General features: G+C 40.5%; 2 protein-coding genes across 5 annotated transcripts in view; one reads left to right on the forward strand and one right to left on the reverse strand.

Annotated features, from left to right (window-relative positions):
- The first annotated feature begins 565 nt into the window (after positions 1-565).
- Positions 566-6,612, forward strand: fxyd5 (FXYD domain containing ion transport regulator 5). Its single transcript, XM_014340373.2, has 10 exons — positions 566-722; positions 2,113-2,158; positions 3,320-3,400; positions 3,530-3,658; positions 3,741-3,788; positions 4,174-4,218; positions 4,659-4,694; positions 4,779-4,853; positions 4,952-4,997; positions 6,543-6,612. Exons 1-10 carry the CDS (start codon positions 666-668, stop codon positions 6,565-6,567), a joined length of 588 nt encoding a protein of 195 aa, XP_014195859.1. The 5' UTR covers positions 566-665; the 3' UTR covers positions 6,568-6,612.
- A 3,163-nt stretch (positions 6,613-9,775) lies between these two features.
- si:dkey-262k9.2 overlaps positions 9,776-15,214 on the reverse strand; it is an 11,434-nt gene continuing 5,995 nt past the window's right edge. For 3 of the 4 annotated variants that reach the window (XM_042223767.1, XM_042223768.1, XM_042223769.1), the window contains exons 2-8: positions 15,134-15,197; positions 14,647-14,694; positions 13,714-13,743; positions 12,979-13,062; positions 12,799-12,867; positions 12,543-12,585; positions 9,776-11,348 (exon numbers count right to left, since the gene is read on the reverse strand). In XM_042223767.1, coding sequence (XP_042079701.1) covers positions 11,303-11,348; positions 12,543-12,585; positions 12,799-12,867; positions 12,979-13,062; positions 13,714-13,743; positions 14,647-14,694; positions 15,134-15,188 — 375 coding nt within the window. In that variant the 5' untranslated portion in view covers positions 15,189-15,197 and the 3' untranslated portion in view covers positions 9,776-11,302. The remainder of the gene's footprint in view (positions 11,349-12,542; positions 12,586-12,798; positions 12,868-12,978; positions 13,063-13,713; positions 13,744-14,646; positions 14,695-15,133; positions 15,198-15,214) is intronic. The other variant, XM_042223770.1, reaches the window with a different exon arrangement.

Raw genomic sequence — 15,214 nt, forward strand, 5'->3', positions numbered from 1 at the left:
GGCTTTCCGTAGTGATATGGTCTGGGGTATGAGTATGAACGTTGATTATAATCAGTGCGGTAATAAGTCTTTAAACTGCTATGTATAAATAACTCTTACAAAACATAAAGAAACTGTACACAGGGCAGCTTTTCTATATGCTTTAAAATATAGGGTTAAAATTCAAAGTGAATAATACACATTGCTGGCCTCTGGTCTTTATTTTTTTGCAATCTCATTGCGTTCAGGGACTGATAATTAATACAGCATGCAATGCATTTTTAAGTGAATGTAAACATGCCTGCAATCCCTTAATACAAGGTCACATTTCTTTGTTTTTGCAAGCCAGCGTCAGATGAGAGATGGAGAGAAAACAGGAAATAAATGTGAAGCAAGACGGTTAACTAGCCCAGATAGATACAGTAGGAAGAGAAGGCATACGGTGCTTTGATGAAGCAGAAGTACAAACTGAAAACTGGAAGCCAAAGAACACAGAGGAAGAGACTAAAAACGAGAGAGCGAGAGAGAGAGAGAGAGAGAGAGAGAGAGAGAGAGAGAGACTGAAAGTCTGAAAATGAATTCAGACAAATGGGTGAGGAAGTAGTGGGTGATCACATGGGTGTGGTTGGTTAACCGTTTCTCCACTAGCCTTGCACACAAGTGACACACAGAGGAGAGCGCTGTGGATGATGAAGCTGCGGATACATCTCTGGACTCGGGCACCTCGCAGGATGGATACAAAGGTAAGCATAATAGCCTGGATGAAAGACTGAATATCCCAGGGCTGAAGGGTGTTTTGGTCTAACCCAAGTGAAAAGAGATTGATGGAGGATGACAGACAAATGGATGAACAGACAGACGGAGAGTGAGTGAGAGTGCAAGATGTGACAAACAGGCAGGCGGGTCAGGCTAGGGGAAGGGAAAGACGTCTGTACAGCCCAGGGGATACAGGCCTCATCTTGACATATGCTCTGGAGTGAAATGAAGATTGGCATGACCTGCTAATCTGAGCTGTCAGAGCTCATGACGGCCACAAATGCTCACCTGTCACACTGTTCCCAGCCCGGAGGATGAGCTGCCACCGGATAGGTCAAAGATCATGATTAATTTTTTTTTCTTTTTTCACTGGGAGTGGATTCAAACTAAGTCCCTGGCACAGACTTCCTTTAGCCTCCCTGCCTGCTTCTGTTGCTCATCGTTGGCAGGTGTTGCTATGAAATTATACATCACAATACACTTTTATTTCCTACTTCTGTTTTTTTGTTTTGTTTTGTTTTTGTTTAAGCCGTGGGCAAAATATTGAGGGGGAGGAAGAAATAGCCAACGTTTTCCACTGATGTGGAGGTTGCGGCTCGCCGGTACAAGGATTTCTATTATCATGAAAAGAGTCGTTTTGACATATGCTCCAATGCCATTTTTTAATTGGTGACAGCTAACAAAATATGATGAAGTTAGATCTATACAGCTACAAAGTTTAGCACAGGCATACGTGGGAGGACTGCATCTATAATATGTGGCCTCGATCACTCACATTTGACAAAAAAAAGTGTCTTATAAAGTCTGACATTCAAAGTAAGAATTTGTTTTCTGCTATGCTGAATGAGGCATGTGGGTGATGTTGCCGCGTGCTATAGGAGGAAGAGGAAGCTGCCATGTGGCACGAACCTGACTGATTACAGCTTCCTGACTGGTAACTGAGCGGTGCACAATATGTTGGAGAGTGAATACTGTATTGCCTCAATCGTCTACCCAGAACCTTTCATTCCCGGGGCTAACAACTGTAAGATCATTACATGACTGCAGAGACACAGTACAAATCAGTAGCGTTTTTCTCAGTGCTAATGATCAGCCATTTGTCTGCATGCGGTATGGATGTGCTTGAATATTCTATAACACATGCATCAGAGGATGTAGTCAACGTGTCACCAGTCGTTTTCAAAAGGGCCATCTGAGTTATCTGAGGCGCACTCAGTTATTTTCTACAGTAGATCTCAGAGGTCATTTCAATCCTGTAACCACTGATTGTGTGAAAACTGCACAACAGTTTGTTCAGACAGTAGTTGAGAGCTGCATTCTCTGCATCACTGTTTCACAGCATCTCATGAAAACATGTTTTGTTTTTATTTCTTTCAGATGCCTTTGGTTTACTTGAGCATTTTCCTGTTTATGATGTTAAGAGGTGAGTGCCAGAAAATCTGAAGACTTGGCTCACTGAAGTCAAGTGTGAACTTTTTGGGGGTTGAAAGAGACTGTAGATTTCATTACAACCTAATCACCTTGATTAGCTTTAGCAGGGTATCTGTGCAGTAAGCCTATGTTAGGATGCACATTGGCGTATTTGCAGGATTCTTTGAATGCAGTGTCACATGGGACCAAGAACCAGCCAGGGGAACTTTAGAAAGTTCTAAGAGAAAAAAATGCCAAAGAAAATATCTAAAAAAAACAAAACAAAAAAAAAAATCAGTCCATTATAATGACTTTTATTGTCTGCTAAACTCTTGCACCTACAATCATGACATGGTTGCCAGTGTAACAATATGGTTCTGTCATTGAACCACAAAACTGTGATGGGATGGAGCTAAAAATACTGTGTGGCTTCCAACCTTTAGTGCAGCTTATTCTGTTCAGTGGTGGTAATAAAGAACTATGTCTGCTTCATTACTTTTTAGGGTTCCCCTTAAAGTAAAGGAGTAAGCAGTGGAGCAAAGCATGTGAAGCTTATGGGGGGTGTTGCATTAACAAAACAAAACAATTTTTCTTGTCTTATTTTTTTTATCTGTTTAAAGATTAGGAAAAAAATAGCCTGCAACTTGGGGATTAGCTTGTTAACAGTTACATCTAAGCAACACGTCCCATTCATGAAGGTGACAAATTTTAAAAGGATTGGTAAAATTTTAAAAAGTAGAGTGAGCTGTTAATCATTTCTATCTCAGTATATTTTCCCTCGTATGGCTTTATTTGTGTAGTGCTGGCAGCACTGGCCCAAGAAAGTAGAGGTTTTGTGGAGCTTCGGCACTATTTGGAAGGTGCTGAGTGAGTAAACAGACAACAGCCTCTCTGTCCTGTGGTCTTGCACAACAATCCAGCTCTGTTGCACTCAGAGGTTGCCTCACAGGCCCACTCACAAGACTATTACTGTGACATACTCAGTGCATCTGCAGGCCTCGCTACTGTGCCTGGCCAGACACATTCTGAAGTCTGGCCACATTGAGAAAATCACGGGCATTAACAACGCTGTGCTTTGTTCTTGATGTAAAGTGGACAGTATAGGAACCTTCAATGGAAAGTTTGTTTCTACTTTTCTTTAGTTTTTCACATGTGATCTTTTCCCCCCCCACAGTGTCAAGGGCCCAAACACCTGCAACTGCACCCACACCAACAGATGCAAAGCAGGCTGAATCGACATTTACAGTAAACACTGGTATCTATCTATCTATCTATCTATCTATCTATCTATCTATCTATCTATCTATCTATCTATCTATCTATCTATCTATCTGTCTATCTGTCTGTCAATCCATCTAATTCAGTTTCTTTCTGTGTGTAAAAGGAGAAGCAGTGGAAAAGAGAACAACTAGAGATATTAACAGCTCCCTGGAAACTATACCTGAAAAACCCACAAACCAGCAAGCAAACGTCTCCCTCAGTGTTACCACATCACGAATAGAGACTTCAGCAGGTAGTTTGTCTTGTGTGTGTCTAACCCCATTATTTTTCTTCTGCATGCTATTTTTCTCATCGTACGTATTCATCCTCTTTAGCTTCAAGTACAAAAGCAACAAGTCAACCAAAGCTCACATCAACTTCAGGTATGAGTCTTTACCCTCTGCCTTGCCTAACCTATGTATGTTCAAACATCAAGAGTCAGTAGAGCCATTAAGTTCAGCTAGTAGACCACGTTAGCAAACTGTATCACCACCAGACACCGACAAAAATAGAGCGAGAGAGAGCACCTGAGGTAGAGAAAATGCTACATTCTGAAAAGCATACATTTCCTTTGAGACTCGTTCTACTGAAACATTTAGAAATTGAATTACTTAAACACAAGACTGAATCTGGAGTTTGATGAGAGGTAACTGTAAGCTATGGAGTCAATATGTCCCAAAAATAAAAAAGTTTTAACTTGTAAATTATTACATATTCAGTAGAGATGAAAAAAAAAAGTCGTAGTAATTTTTCCCCCTTTTTTTCCAGCACCTGCAGTGAAAACCAACCCTTCTGCACCCGAGAAAACCATCGGTAAAAGGAACACTAAAGTTGTCTGGAGTAATGGAAAAATTTCCCCTATTCCTTAGTTACCCTAAATGCCACAGGCATCGTGGTTCTATTGTTATCTCATGGCAGACTGTGACAGTATCACAATTCCCCGTCTTCCAAACAAACCCACAGCGTAGTGATAGAACAGAGCACCTCACTTCCTCTCTTGCTAACAGATTAATGCTTGATTGTACCTTATGCAAGAAGAGATAAGATATTTGTGTCCTCATGCTGTGCCGGCTTACCATAGATAGGTTTTTGATACGCCATCAACAGCATGTCAGCAGAGCCAGTAGATCTCTCATGCCATCTCTGACAGTTGTTCCCCACTGAGCCTCTTTTTTTGTTCCTATAGATATTTCCTCTGTTCAACAGTCAACCTTAAGTCAATACTTTTTTTCTTCTTCCTTTACTCCATATAGAGTGGAAGTCAGAGTGGGACAAAGATTTCACCTATGGTAAGAAGCTTCTCTTTGATTGTGTTTGATTGTGTGTCGTTACTCGTTTTCTGTGGTTATTTGATTTGTTTTTTATATACTTAGATTATAAGTCCCTGAGTTATGCTGGACTGGTCATTGCAGCAGTGCTGTTCGTCTTTGGCATATTGGTCATTACCTGTAAGTATCTGAAAATCTGAAAGCTATTTTTTGTGCTTTGCAATTTCTTGTAATAGTCTACCAATTTCCTTACTCTTTTGCTTATGTTTGGACTGTAGGTGGAAAGTTCAATCGGCTGCCCAAATGCCGCAAGAGGTCAACAAAGTAAGTAATAACATTTGTAACTTTTGTTTTATCAGTACAAAATTCGTATACAGTTAAACATCAAAAAATGTCTGGCTATACCTGATGTGAAAAAAAGAAAGTGCACCTTCTAAAGTCTAAAGTTTTTCATTTCAGGATGTAATAATAAAAAAAAATAATCTGGTCCTTCCCAGGTTCTAAAATAATTTAAATACAACCTGCAGAAGCAGTGTGGGAATTCAATAGCTTGTATAACCACCTTTAGCAGTAATAACTTGAATTACTTGTTTGCTGCTCGACTTTGACGCTTTTCTTTTTCCGCCATGCTGTTGTAAATCCAGAGCTGTGTTTGGGATCATTGTCCTGTTGCATGGCCCAGTTTCATCGGTGTTAGTTATCAGACAGATGACCTCACAGATGTCTAGAATATTTTGGTTTACAGGGGATTTCATAGTAGACTCAGTCACTGAGTCAGTTCTGCAGACAAAGGAAATTCCAAGGTCCTTTGTCTGCAGAACAAGCTCAAATCATCACCACTCCACTACAGTGTTTGACATTTGGTATTGGATGTTTGTGATGAACATGATGTTGTGCATTACATCTCGATTTTATTTAGTCTTCTCTGTCTAAAGGAAGTTGTTCCAAAAGTCTTGTGGTTTGTTCAAATGCAGCTTTACAAATTTAAGCTATGCTAGAAGAAGTTTTCTCCGAGCAACCCTTTCAAAAAGGACATATTTGTTTAGTTTTTTTCTAATGGTACTGTAACATATAGCATGCTAACAGAGGCCTGTATTGTTTGAGGTGAGCTTTTAGGTTTTTCGCAGTTTCTGTAAGCACTGCACAATCTGACCTTGTGGTGAATTTGCTTGTATATCCACTCCTGAGAAGATTGGCAGCTGTCCAAAATGTTTCCCACTTGTGAATAATCTTTATCGCCACAGAGTGATGGACAAATTGTTTGGAAATGGCATTCCCAGATTGATGGGTAGCAACAATTGCTTCCCTGAGATCAATGTTGATGTCTTTCCTCCTTGGCATTGTGTTAACACACACCTGAATGCTCCTAGTTCTAACACTGGCTGATCAGTTATGCAAGTATACTTGATTAGCAGCACCTGGTTGGTACTTAGCATCTTGCTTCTTTTGGAAGCATTAAACTTTATTTTTCTTCTTTTCCTGAGCCAAACCCTTGGAAGTAAGAGAAAATGCACTCTCTTTTTCACCTGACTCTATATCGGCCCATTGTGCATGAGGAGCATCTCTCCTTGTGCTGTTGGGAAACTGCATTTGGATGATTTAAATAGTTAATATCAGAGGCTACTTGATGATATATAGCAATGAGTCACTTCAGACATAATAGCGCAACAGAATGCTGACTGAAATCTCTTTGATGATTAATAGATCAAAGGGATTATCATTAAGCTGTTTGTAGGGCAGAACTGCAACAGATCTTGTTTTTTCCTCATATTTAGGTTTGATGAATATCATTGATTGCTGAAATAGTGTTTGATTCTTTAAGAGTAATGCCTTCCTCCTCCCTCCCTCCCCCCCCTTTTTTTGGTCCAGGTCATACCGGGTAGCCCAAGGATAAGGAGAGAGCACGTATGAATCCAGTAACCAAAGAAAACAGCTGCAAGAAAACAACCAGGAATCCATCAATAGAAAAACACCTGACAGCCTGTGTGTGCGTGAATGTGGACTGACACACTGCTTAGTAACTGTCATAGAAAAACAATAAATAAACTTGGAAATCATGATTCATGCTGACAAGTAAAAAAAGTGGAACCATCATCGAGTTCATCATGGTCAACTATTTCAATAGTTGGCAAGAAAAATTCCTTTAAAAAGTTAAGTGATTATTTATCCGGGACAATAATGAATAGATGAATCCCATTTTAATCAAACCTTCAGCCATGAAGCAGGCTGGTTTCTAATGACCTTTGCATCTTGTAACTAATGCCATAGCCACGGGCAGTGTCTCACAGCTCGGATTTATTATTAAAGGTTATGAGGAATAACCCCGCATCATCTCATATTTGACAATCTCGCACAGCCCTTTTCACTGTTCTGTGAGGATATAAAAATTAAAGTTAGCTCACTTCATCATAGCTCCCACACTCACTTTACACTTTGAATCTTAACGAAAAAGGATGTTTAGTAAGAGTGTCTAAGCCTCTTAGTGGCTCTATGCTTGTAAGCGAGTAAAGCCCTAGATTAAACAACATCCATTGGCACATTATCTCTGTATCCATATGGCATCAAAATTATGCAAACAAGAAACTGGGAGAAGGCACACAGATTTCATAACACATTTATTAAAAAACAAACACAATCCAGAGCGCAGCATAGATACACAATATACAGTAGTATGTTGTAATCACAATCAGAAGAAAATCAAGGTGATTGCAGCTGTGCAAACAGATCCAATTCATCATATTCTGTCACCTACAGTTTTCCTGTGAGCTATCACACATGTACATATATTGTGATCGTTGGCACAAAATAAACATGAGTTTACCTTAAGAGAAAAGTGCATAAAAACATAAGTAACTTCTTAAAACATACAGGTCCTTCTCAAAAAATTTGCATATTGTGATAAAGTGCATTATTTTCTGTAATGTACTGATAAACAGACTTTCATATATTTTAGATTCATTACACACAACTGAAGTAGTTCAAGCCTTTTATTGTTTTAATATTGATGATTTTGGCATACAGCTCATGAAAACCCAAAATTCCTATCTCAGAAAATTAGCATATTTCATCCGACCAATAAAAGAAAAGTGTTTTAAATACAAAAAAAGTCAACCTTCAAATAATTATGTTCAGTTATGCACTCAATACTTGGTCGGGAATCCTTTTGCAGAAATGACTACTTCAATGCGGCGTGGCATGGAGGCAATCAGCCTGTGGCACTGCTGAGGTGTTATGGAGGCCCAGGATGCTTCGATAGCGGCCTTAAGCTCATCCAGAGTGTTGAGTCTTGCGTCTCTCAACTTTCTCTTCACAATATCCCACAGATTCTCTATGGGGTTCAGGTCAGGAGAGTTGGCAGGCCAATTGAGCACAGTAATACCATGGTGGGTAAACCATTTAACAGTTGTTTTGGCACTGTGAGCAGGTGCCAGGTCGTGCTGAAAAATGAAATCTTCATCTCCATAAAGCTTGTCAGCAGATGGAAGCATGAAGTGCTCCAAAATCTCCTGATAGCTAGCTGCATTGACCCTGCCCTTGATAAAACACAGTGGACCAACACCAGCAGCTGACATGGCACCCCAGACCATCACTGACTGTGGGTACTTGACACTGGACTTCAGGCATTTTGGCATTTCCCTCTCCCCAGTCTTCCTCCAGACTCTGGCACCTTGATTTCCGAATGACATGCAAAAGTTGCTTTCATCTGAAAAAAGTACTTTGGACCACTGAGCAACAGTCCAGTGCTGCTTCTCTGTAGCCAAGGTCAGGCGCTTCTGCCGCTGTTTCTGGTTCAAAAGTGGCTTGACCTGGGGAATGCAGCACCTGTAGCCCATTTCCTGCACACGCCTGTACACGGTGGCCCTGGATGTTTCTACTCCAGACTCAGTCCACTGCTTCCGCAGGTCCCCCAAGGTCTGGAATCGGTCCTTCTCCACAATCTTCCTCAGGGTCCGGTCACCTCTTCTCATTGTGCAGTGTTTTCTGCCACACTTTTTCCTTCCCACAGACTTCCCACTGAGGTGCCTTGATACAGCACTCTGGGAACAGCCTATTCGTTCAGAAATTTCTTTCTGTGTCTTACCCTCCTGCTTGAGGGCGTCAATGATGGCCTTCTGGACAGCAGTCAGGTCGGCAGTCTTACCCATGATTGCGGTTTTGAGTAATGAACCAGGCTGCGAGTTTTTAAAAGGCTCAGGAATCTTTTGCAGGTGTTTAGAGTCAATTCGTTGATTCAGATGATTAGGTTAATAGCCTGTTTAGAGAACCTTTTCATGATATGCTCATTTTTTGAGATAGGAATTTGGGGTTTTCATGAGCTGTATGCTAAAATCATCAATATTAAAACAATGAAAGGCTTGAACTACTTCAGTTGTGTGTAATGAATCTAAAATATATGAAAGTCTAATGTTTATCAGTACATTACAGAAAATAATGCACTTTATCACAATATGCTATTTTCTTTGAGAAGGACCTGTAATGTAGTTTTGTATGAAACTAAATAAAAAAAAATAAAAAAAACATATATACATTTTACAAACTCCCACTATCAGTGGGCCCCACCCAGAATCATAATAAAATCTTTCTCCAAAACATGAGATTTCTATAGAGACAATGCAAGTACATTGCTGTGTACATTTGTAAATACATGGATTATACTGTGTATCAGAAAGCAAGATTAAGTGCACAGTTTCGCAATGCTTTTAGCCTGCAAAGATAAATATATCAGTAGTTAAAAAAAAAAAAAACAAAAAACAAAAAAAAAAAAAAAAATGTTAGCATAACCCTTTCCATTTACATCACTGAGATAGGAGGGGAGGAAAAACAAAACAAAACAAAAAAAAGCTCCACAGCAACATTTGCTTTACACAAATAGAGTCACAACAGTTAGGCTTTACGAGACTGAGCAGCTGAGTAGAATTTGGTTAAAGGCGTGCTGGTGCTGAATAACTCTTTGGGTTTCCGCATGAGCCCGATTGCTTTCTACATTGCTACATCGGTTTTGGAAATGTGCTATGCTTGTCCTACAAAGTGAGAATCAGTAAATACTAAGGGACAGACTGACAGACAGAGAAGAGTGAAATGTTTCGTGCTGCAATTTTTTCCCCTCAAACTGTCCTCTTTTTGAAATGCTGACAGATATTGAAGGCTTACAGGGGAATGCTACACTTTCAAGACATAACAATAGCGCAGGGCACAGTGAAAACAAAACGCACAAACAATAATCACATCTGGGTTACATCGAGTGGGAAGCATAGTTTTGTTTTGTTTTTTTTGTTTTTGTTTTTTTTTTTTAAACGAAGCACTTCAGCACACACACCAATAGGGAGTGCACATCCTTGATAAGGACCTGATTGCATAGTTGTTGTGGGGGGGGGTGCTCTCAGGTCTGGATGGCAGCCAGGCCCACTCCCCAGTGGCAAGACATATTGCAAGATATTTAGTGGAAGAGAAAAGTGAGACGCTGCTTCGGCAAATCCACTATTTAACTCTATATAGTCATTCCCAGTGTTATTAATTCCATTATCAGTGCTCCTTCTGATGGCACAGACAAAAAGCTGACAAGGAAAACAGATTCCCTTTTGCCGACAAACAACCAGGTAAGCCGGCACCTTAGATTCTTGGATAGAAAGGGTTCCTGCACACAGCACGAAAAGGTTGATTTGCATAAAACCAGAGAAAACTGTGTTCTGTATGAATGAAACAAAGGCATTGTTGGCATTTTCCCCAATCATCCTACTTTATTTAATTCTTGAGATTTTATCCTTCCCTCCCTCATAACGAGGTTCTCTGTAACAGTGTGGGAGGCATTAATCTAACTCTCCACAGCATTCAGAGAGCTATTTACAATCTAAAGTGAAAGCCTTTCAAGAAGAGGGGATTGGAAAACATCATCATTCATGGTGGTTGATTAATTTGTGGCAGTGCAGGAAGGTTTTAGCACTAGCCATTTCCACTTGTTTCAGGGGTTTTCCCCCCTCTCCTCTTGTAACTGGAAGTTAAGAAGACAGTGAACGGGTTTTTATCTTCCTATTTTGTTGCCTCCTGTCATTCCTAATGGGCCAGGAAGAGAAAATGTGACACAAGTGAATAGGAATGAACGTGAGGCCGGCTTAGGCTGGATTAGTGTGGTTTGTCTCACTCAACGACCATTTCACATAGACGGGTCTCTCAGAGTTACACTGCATAGTCGTTGGGAATAATTTCTTGTCTCAGGAATTAAAGGGGAAAAAAAAAAAAAATCAGGGAGTTCTGGCTGTGCTAAATTATCCCTTTCAACAAAAGGAGCTTTAAGCCACATTCACTGGCTTTGATTTGGATTCCTCAAATAGAATCCAATTAGAAGGTTTGACTGTGTTCCAAAAGTCCCAGGCTAAATTATGTGTATGTACAGAACAAATGACTGGGACAAACACAAAAGTATACAAAAAACAAACAAACAAAAAACATACTGCATATGCTACACATGTATAGGAGGTTATGTGGGAGGGAGGAATGAACTGAACATTCAGAAGCAGGCTGTTGTTCCAAGAAGTCTAGCTGTCCTGAGTCAAAGAGTAGGAGATAACATTTCCTGATGCATCGACCTCTCTTGCCTGTGTGTTATAGGGCTTGAAGCTGTAGACCAGGAACTAGACGGACCCTTTGTGGTCCTGTTCTATTGGCACAGAGTAGATCCTGAGGAGAGACAGAGTAAGAGAGAGAGAGAGACCACAGGAGGGGGTGAGGTGAAGCAGGTTAAAAGCAAAATTTCACCTTTAAAGGTATTTTTAGAAAACGTCTGGAGATGCACAAGAAGCGTCTCTGTGTGGAGGAGTTCAGGAAACGGCATGTCTGCTGAGTGCTACAGGGCTTTGACAGGTGCACAGTGACTGCATCACCTCAGAACACAGCTCATCCCCAGGTGGGACTTATAAACCTGGCAAGGCACTGTTGATCCAACAAGCCAGAGGTTGCTGTGTGATTAAGCCTCTTTTCAACAGAGCGATCAGTCAGCACCAAACACTGCCAGAGCTGACTGCAGCCCCAGGAGGCAGCCAGTAATCCTGCAGAGGAATTTAACCCTTGCACATCGACTTGGGGATCCGCTCTGCGACAGCTGTTCGCTGCTGCTTTAAAGATCTTTGAAGCCCGATTTGACCTCCGTGACCCCTCTGACCCAACCTGCACATCACTTTACATAACACCTCCAGGACAAAAGGAATTGATTACACTGCAAAATGTTCTCCAACAGAGGAGGACAAAAAAAAACCAAAAAAAAAAAAAAACCAAAACAACAGAGAGAGTCTCTCAGTTTAACTGGTTTAGGCTGTTCTGCTGTCTGATTGCCGTTGGCCAACTGTTGTCATTGAGTCAGTCTCATGTTTACCCCGTTGCGTTATTTCTGACTAGAGGTGTCTACTTAGGCCTCAGCTCATGAGGTAAGCTTTTGAACAGGTTAAGTCCTGTCCCATTCGGTCATATAGACCTAGGGGCCCTGCCTTAAGGTTATTGTTTGATTGCTAAAAAGGTAAGGTGTGGTGTGTTCACTGGTGGTGGCGTAGGACTCAGACTGTGTTACTAATTGCTGTGCAAGTCCAGACAGGCTCAAATGGGTGGATGCAGCTTACAATTTTGTTTTTTCTCTAGTTTTCAAGCTGACGAGTTGGATTAAATGGGACAAATCGGCAAGGGAGCCAGAAAGGCTGTTACCCACCCGACTGGTTTTGTTACTCGAAGGCCGACTTAGCGTAAAGAAAAACATGAATTTTTAAAAATGCTGCCACAGTATGCACAACGGACATAAGGAGAATATGCATACAGCGTTTTTCTTGAGCACTGAAGTACATAAAAGATGCAAAGAAAATAGTCAGAAAATGGTCTAATTCTTACCCCTGCTCCTGCTGCTGCATCTTGCGCTTCACTATCAATATGGCTGCAAGTAAACGAAGAAAAAAAAGAAAAGAAAGAAAACAAATAAGGTCAACGCTCCACAAGAGAAAAGTTCACATTTGTTTAAGAATTAAAAGCTTCACAAAGCACACAGAAACTATGCTGACTCCAGCCAAGCACTGGAGGGCTTTAAAGGAATATTTGTCACCTGTGGAAATGCAAAAGGCTTTATTTCAAGGAAACGTAGAGTACTTACTGACAACTGCTGCGACCGAAAGAGCCAACACCACCCCCGCTATAACTATTATAATCATGTAGCCCTCATCTGAAAGACCAAAAAAAAAAAAAAAAGGAATCAGCACGTTGACATTATGAATCACTTGCAAATGTTGACATTTAAAATCATTTTCATACATTACTATATATAAATAATTACAATTCAGATACTTCTTACCACTGTTGCCCTCCACACCAGTGGTTTTGCCTGGCCCAGCATTTAGATTCAAATTGGTTGAAGCGTCTGGAACGTTACAAAGAGAAATGCCAAAATGTCCACATGCGCGCACACACAAACACACACACTTTCTACAAATGAAATTTCCCTAATTTATCTGCACATTTTGACTCGTGTGCTGCTTGAGAAATTTAAATGCACTTTAAAGGAAATGAACAAAAGATTTAAGCCTATGTACGTGTGTCTACAAGGAGAGGAAAAGAGTACTTGGGGCTTCAAAAAGAATTGTAGCCATTTTCAGAAATGCTGCTTCTCCACTTGGCAGGCAGGCCGTTGTAAACAGATCTGTAAGTCTATCAAATGTCTATCAAAGCGAAGATGAGGAGTGACGGAAAAGCGGATGGTGAGACAACGAGAATGCCAGTGTTGATTAGCTGACCGACAGGATGACGGAGATGTTGACGTGTTCATTGGCCTTTCAGCACAATCCACAGGGCCCCCTCTACAGAGCTAATTGATTCTATTCAGGCCGTAATGGTTGAGGGGAGCTAAAAGCCAACTGGGGCCACAGCTTAGTGGAGTAGAACAACCTATATACTATACAGACTTACTGACAATAACAGAGGCCATAACCTTCATATACCGGTTTCTGTGCAGCTGTCAGTATAGTGCATGTGTATGAAATAGAGACTACACAGAGTAGGGCAACAAACTCACCACGTTCCACATAATCCTCGTCATCTGGGTCTGCGGGGGGGAAAAAAAAAAAAAAAAAAAAAAAAAAGGGGGACAAATGAGACGTCTGTTCAGTCAGTGCAGAAATGCAGGTTCTCACCATGACCGCCTTCTTATATTAACAGTGTAAGAGTTCTTAAATTGTACAACAGTGAGGATACAGACAACACTTTGAATCTTTTAGCAACACTATTGATCGTGGTTGTGGTGGTGATAAGGGGTGGGAATATAAAATCAGTTTGAGGCCAAGAGGTCCGAGAGGAAAAAATGAAAACTATAAACAAGAATCAATATTGTAACACAGGGAAGCTAAACCTTATGAGAACACTAAACAATAAGACTGCAAACAAGAACAACGCGGCCTTAAAAACAACTTCAACTGTGAGCAAATAATAAAACTCTAAATGAAGAAGAAGAGCTTTAAGTGGTAGCCACCATACAACAATTACCAGGAGTGGAGATAGATATGGAAAATTATAACCCACCATTACACACGGGGCTGATTTATACAGCTATATCATGTTTTTAATGATATTCTATTTCATATCATATTTCTATTTTACAAGGGGGGAATGAATAAATAAATAAATCAATAAATCACTTGTTCCCTCTGACTACGCTTACCCGGAGTCAAAACAAGGATCAACACTTAGGCGACAACGACAGCACATGAAAAACACGTTGAAGCAGCTAAATGACTTCAGAATATTTAAGCCTAGTAATTCTTCTCAAAACACATTAATAGGCCATTCACCGTCATGCACGGGTGTGGTCGGCCTGCTGATCCGAGCGCTTAATTCTAAGTAAAATGAATTAATGTGTCAGACTGATTCCTAAAGTGACAGGCTGCAAAAAACAATTTGTTCCATAGGCGATGCAGTAAAAGTACTACTGGACAAAATATGGCTTACATACCATCAGCTGATCCTTCAAGTTCTGAAGAGTTATGAGATGCTTGCAGAGCTGAAACAGTGAGATACACATTTTCAAACATTTTATTATTCAAAATAGTTATTGGTGATATCAAAGGAGGCATTCAGCGTGTAGCACGCAGATGAAGACTCAGTCGGTTTAACTGCATACTTGTACTTCATGTACGTCACAGAGTCTCCTGTCACCTGTTCATTTATGACATCTTCCATATCAAAGAAAGCACAGCCATGGGCTTGCTGCTATAAACTTCATGCATGTTTTTATTACTTATTATTGTTCAAGTGTGTCCAATAGGCAGAAAAGAAAAAAAAAAGGAAATCAACAGTGACTGCACGCATTAACCTTGTTGAGGATGACACAGACACATACACATATGCAGGTAGTTGAGGAAAACAGGAGCTGGCACAGGGATGCATAGACCCTGATTAGATGCTTATCACCTGAAAGAGTCAAAGATATGAGAACTTACCAGCAGCAGAAGCTGGCAGAAGTAGCAGCAGACATAGACACAGCAATCGCATCATCTTCAAATGCTGCAGGGGAAAAGAAA

This window comes from Haplochromis burtoni, unplaced genomic scaffold, assembly GCF_018398535.1.
Source record: "Haplochromis burtoni strain Fernald_Lab_line unplaced genomic scaffold, NCSU_Asbu1 Contig_120, whole genome shotgun sequence".
In the NCBI taxonomy this organism is placed as follows: Eukaryota; Metazoa; Chordata; class Actinopteri; order Cichliformes; family Cichlidae; genus Haplochromis; species Haplochromis burtoni.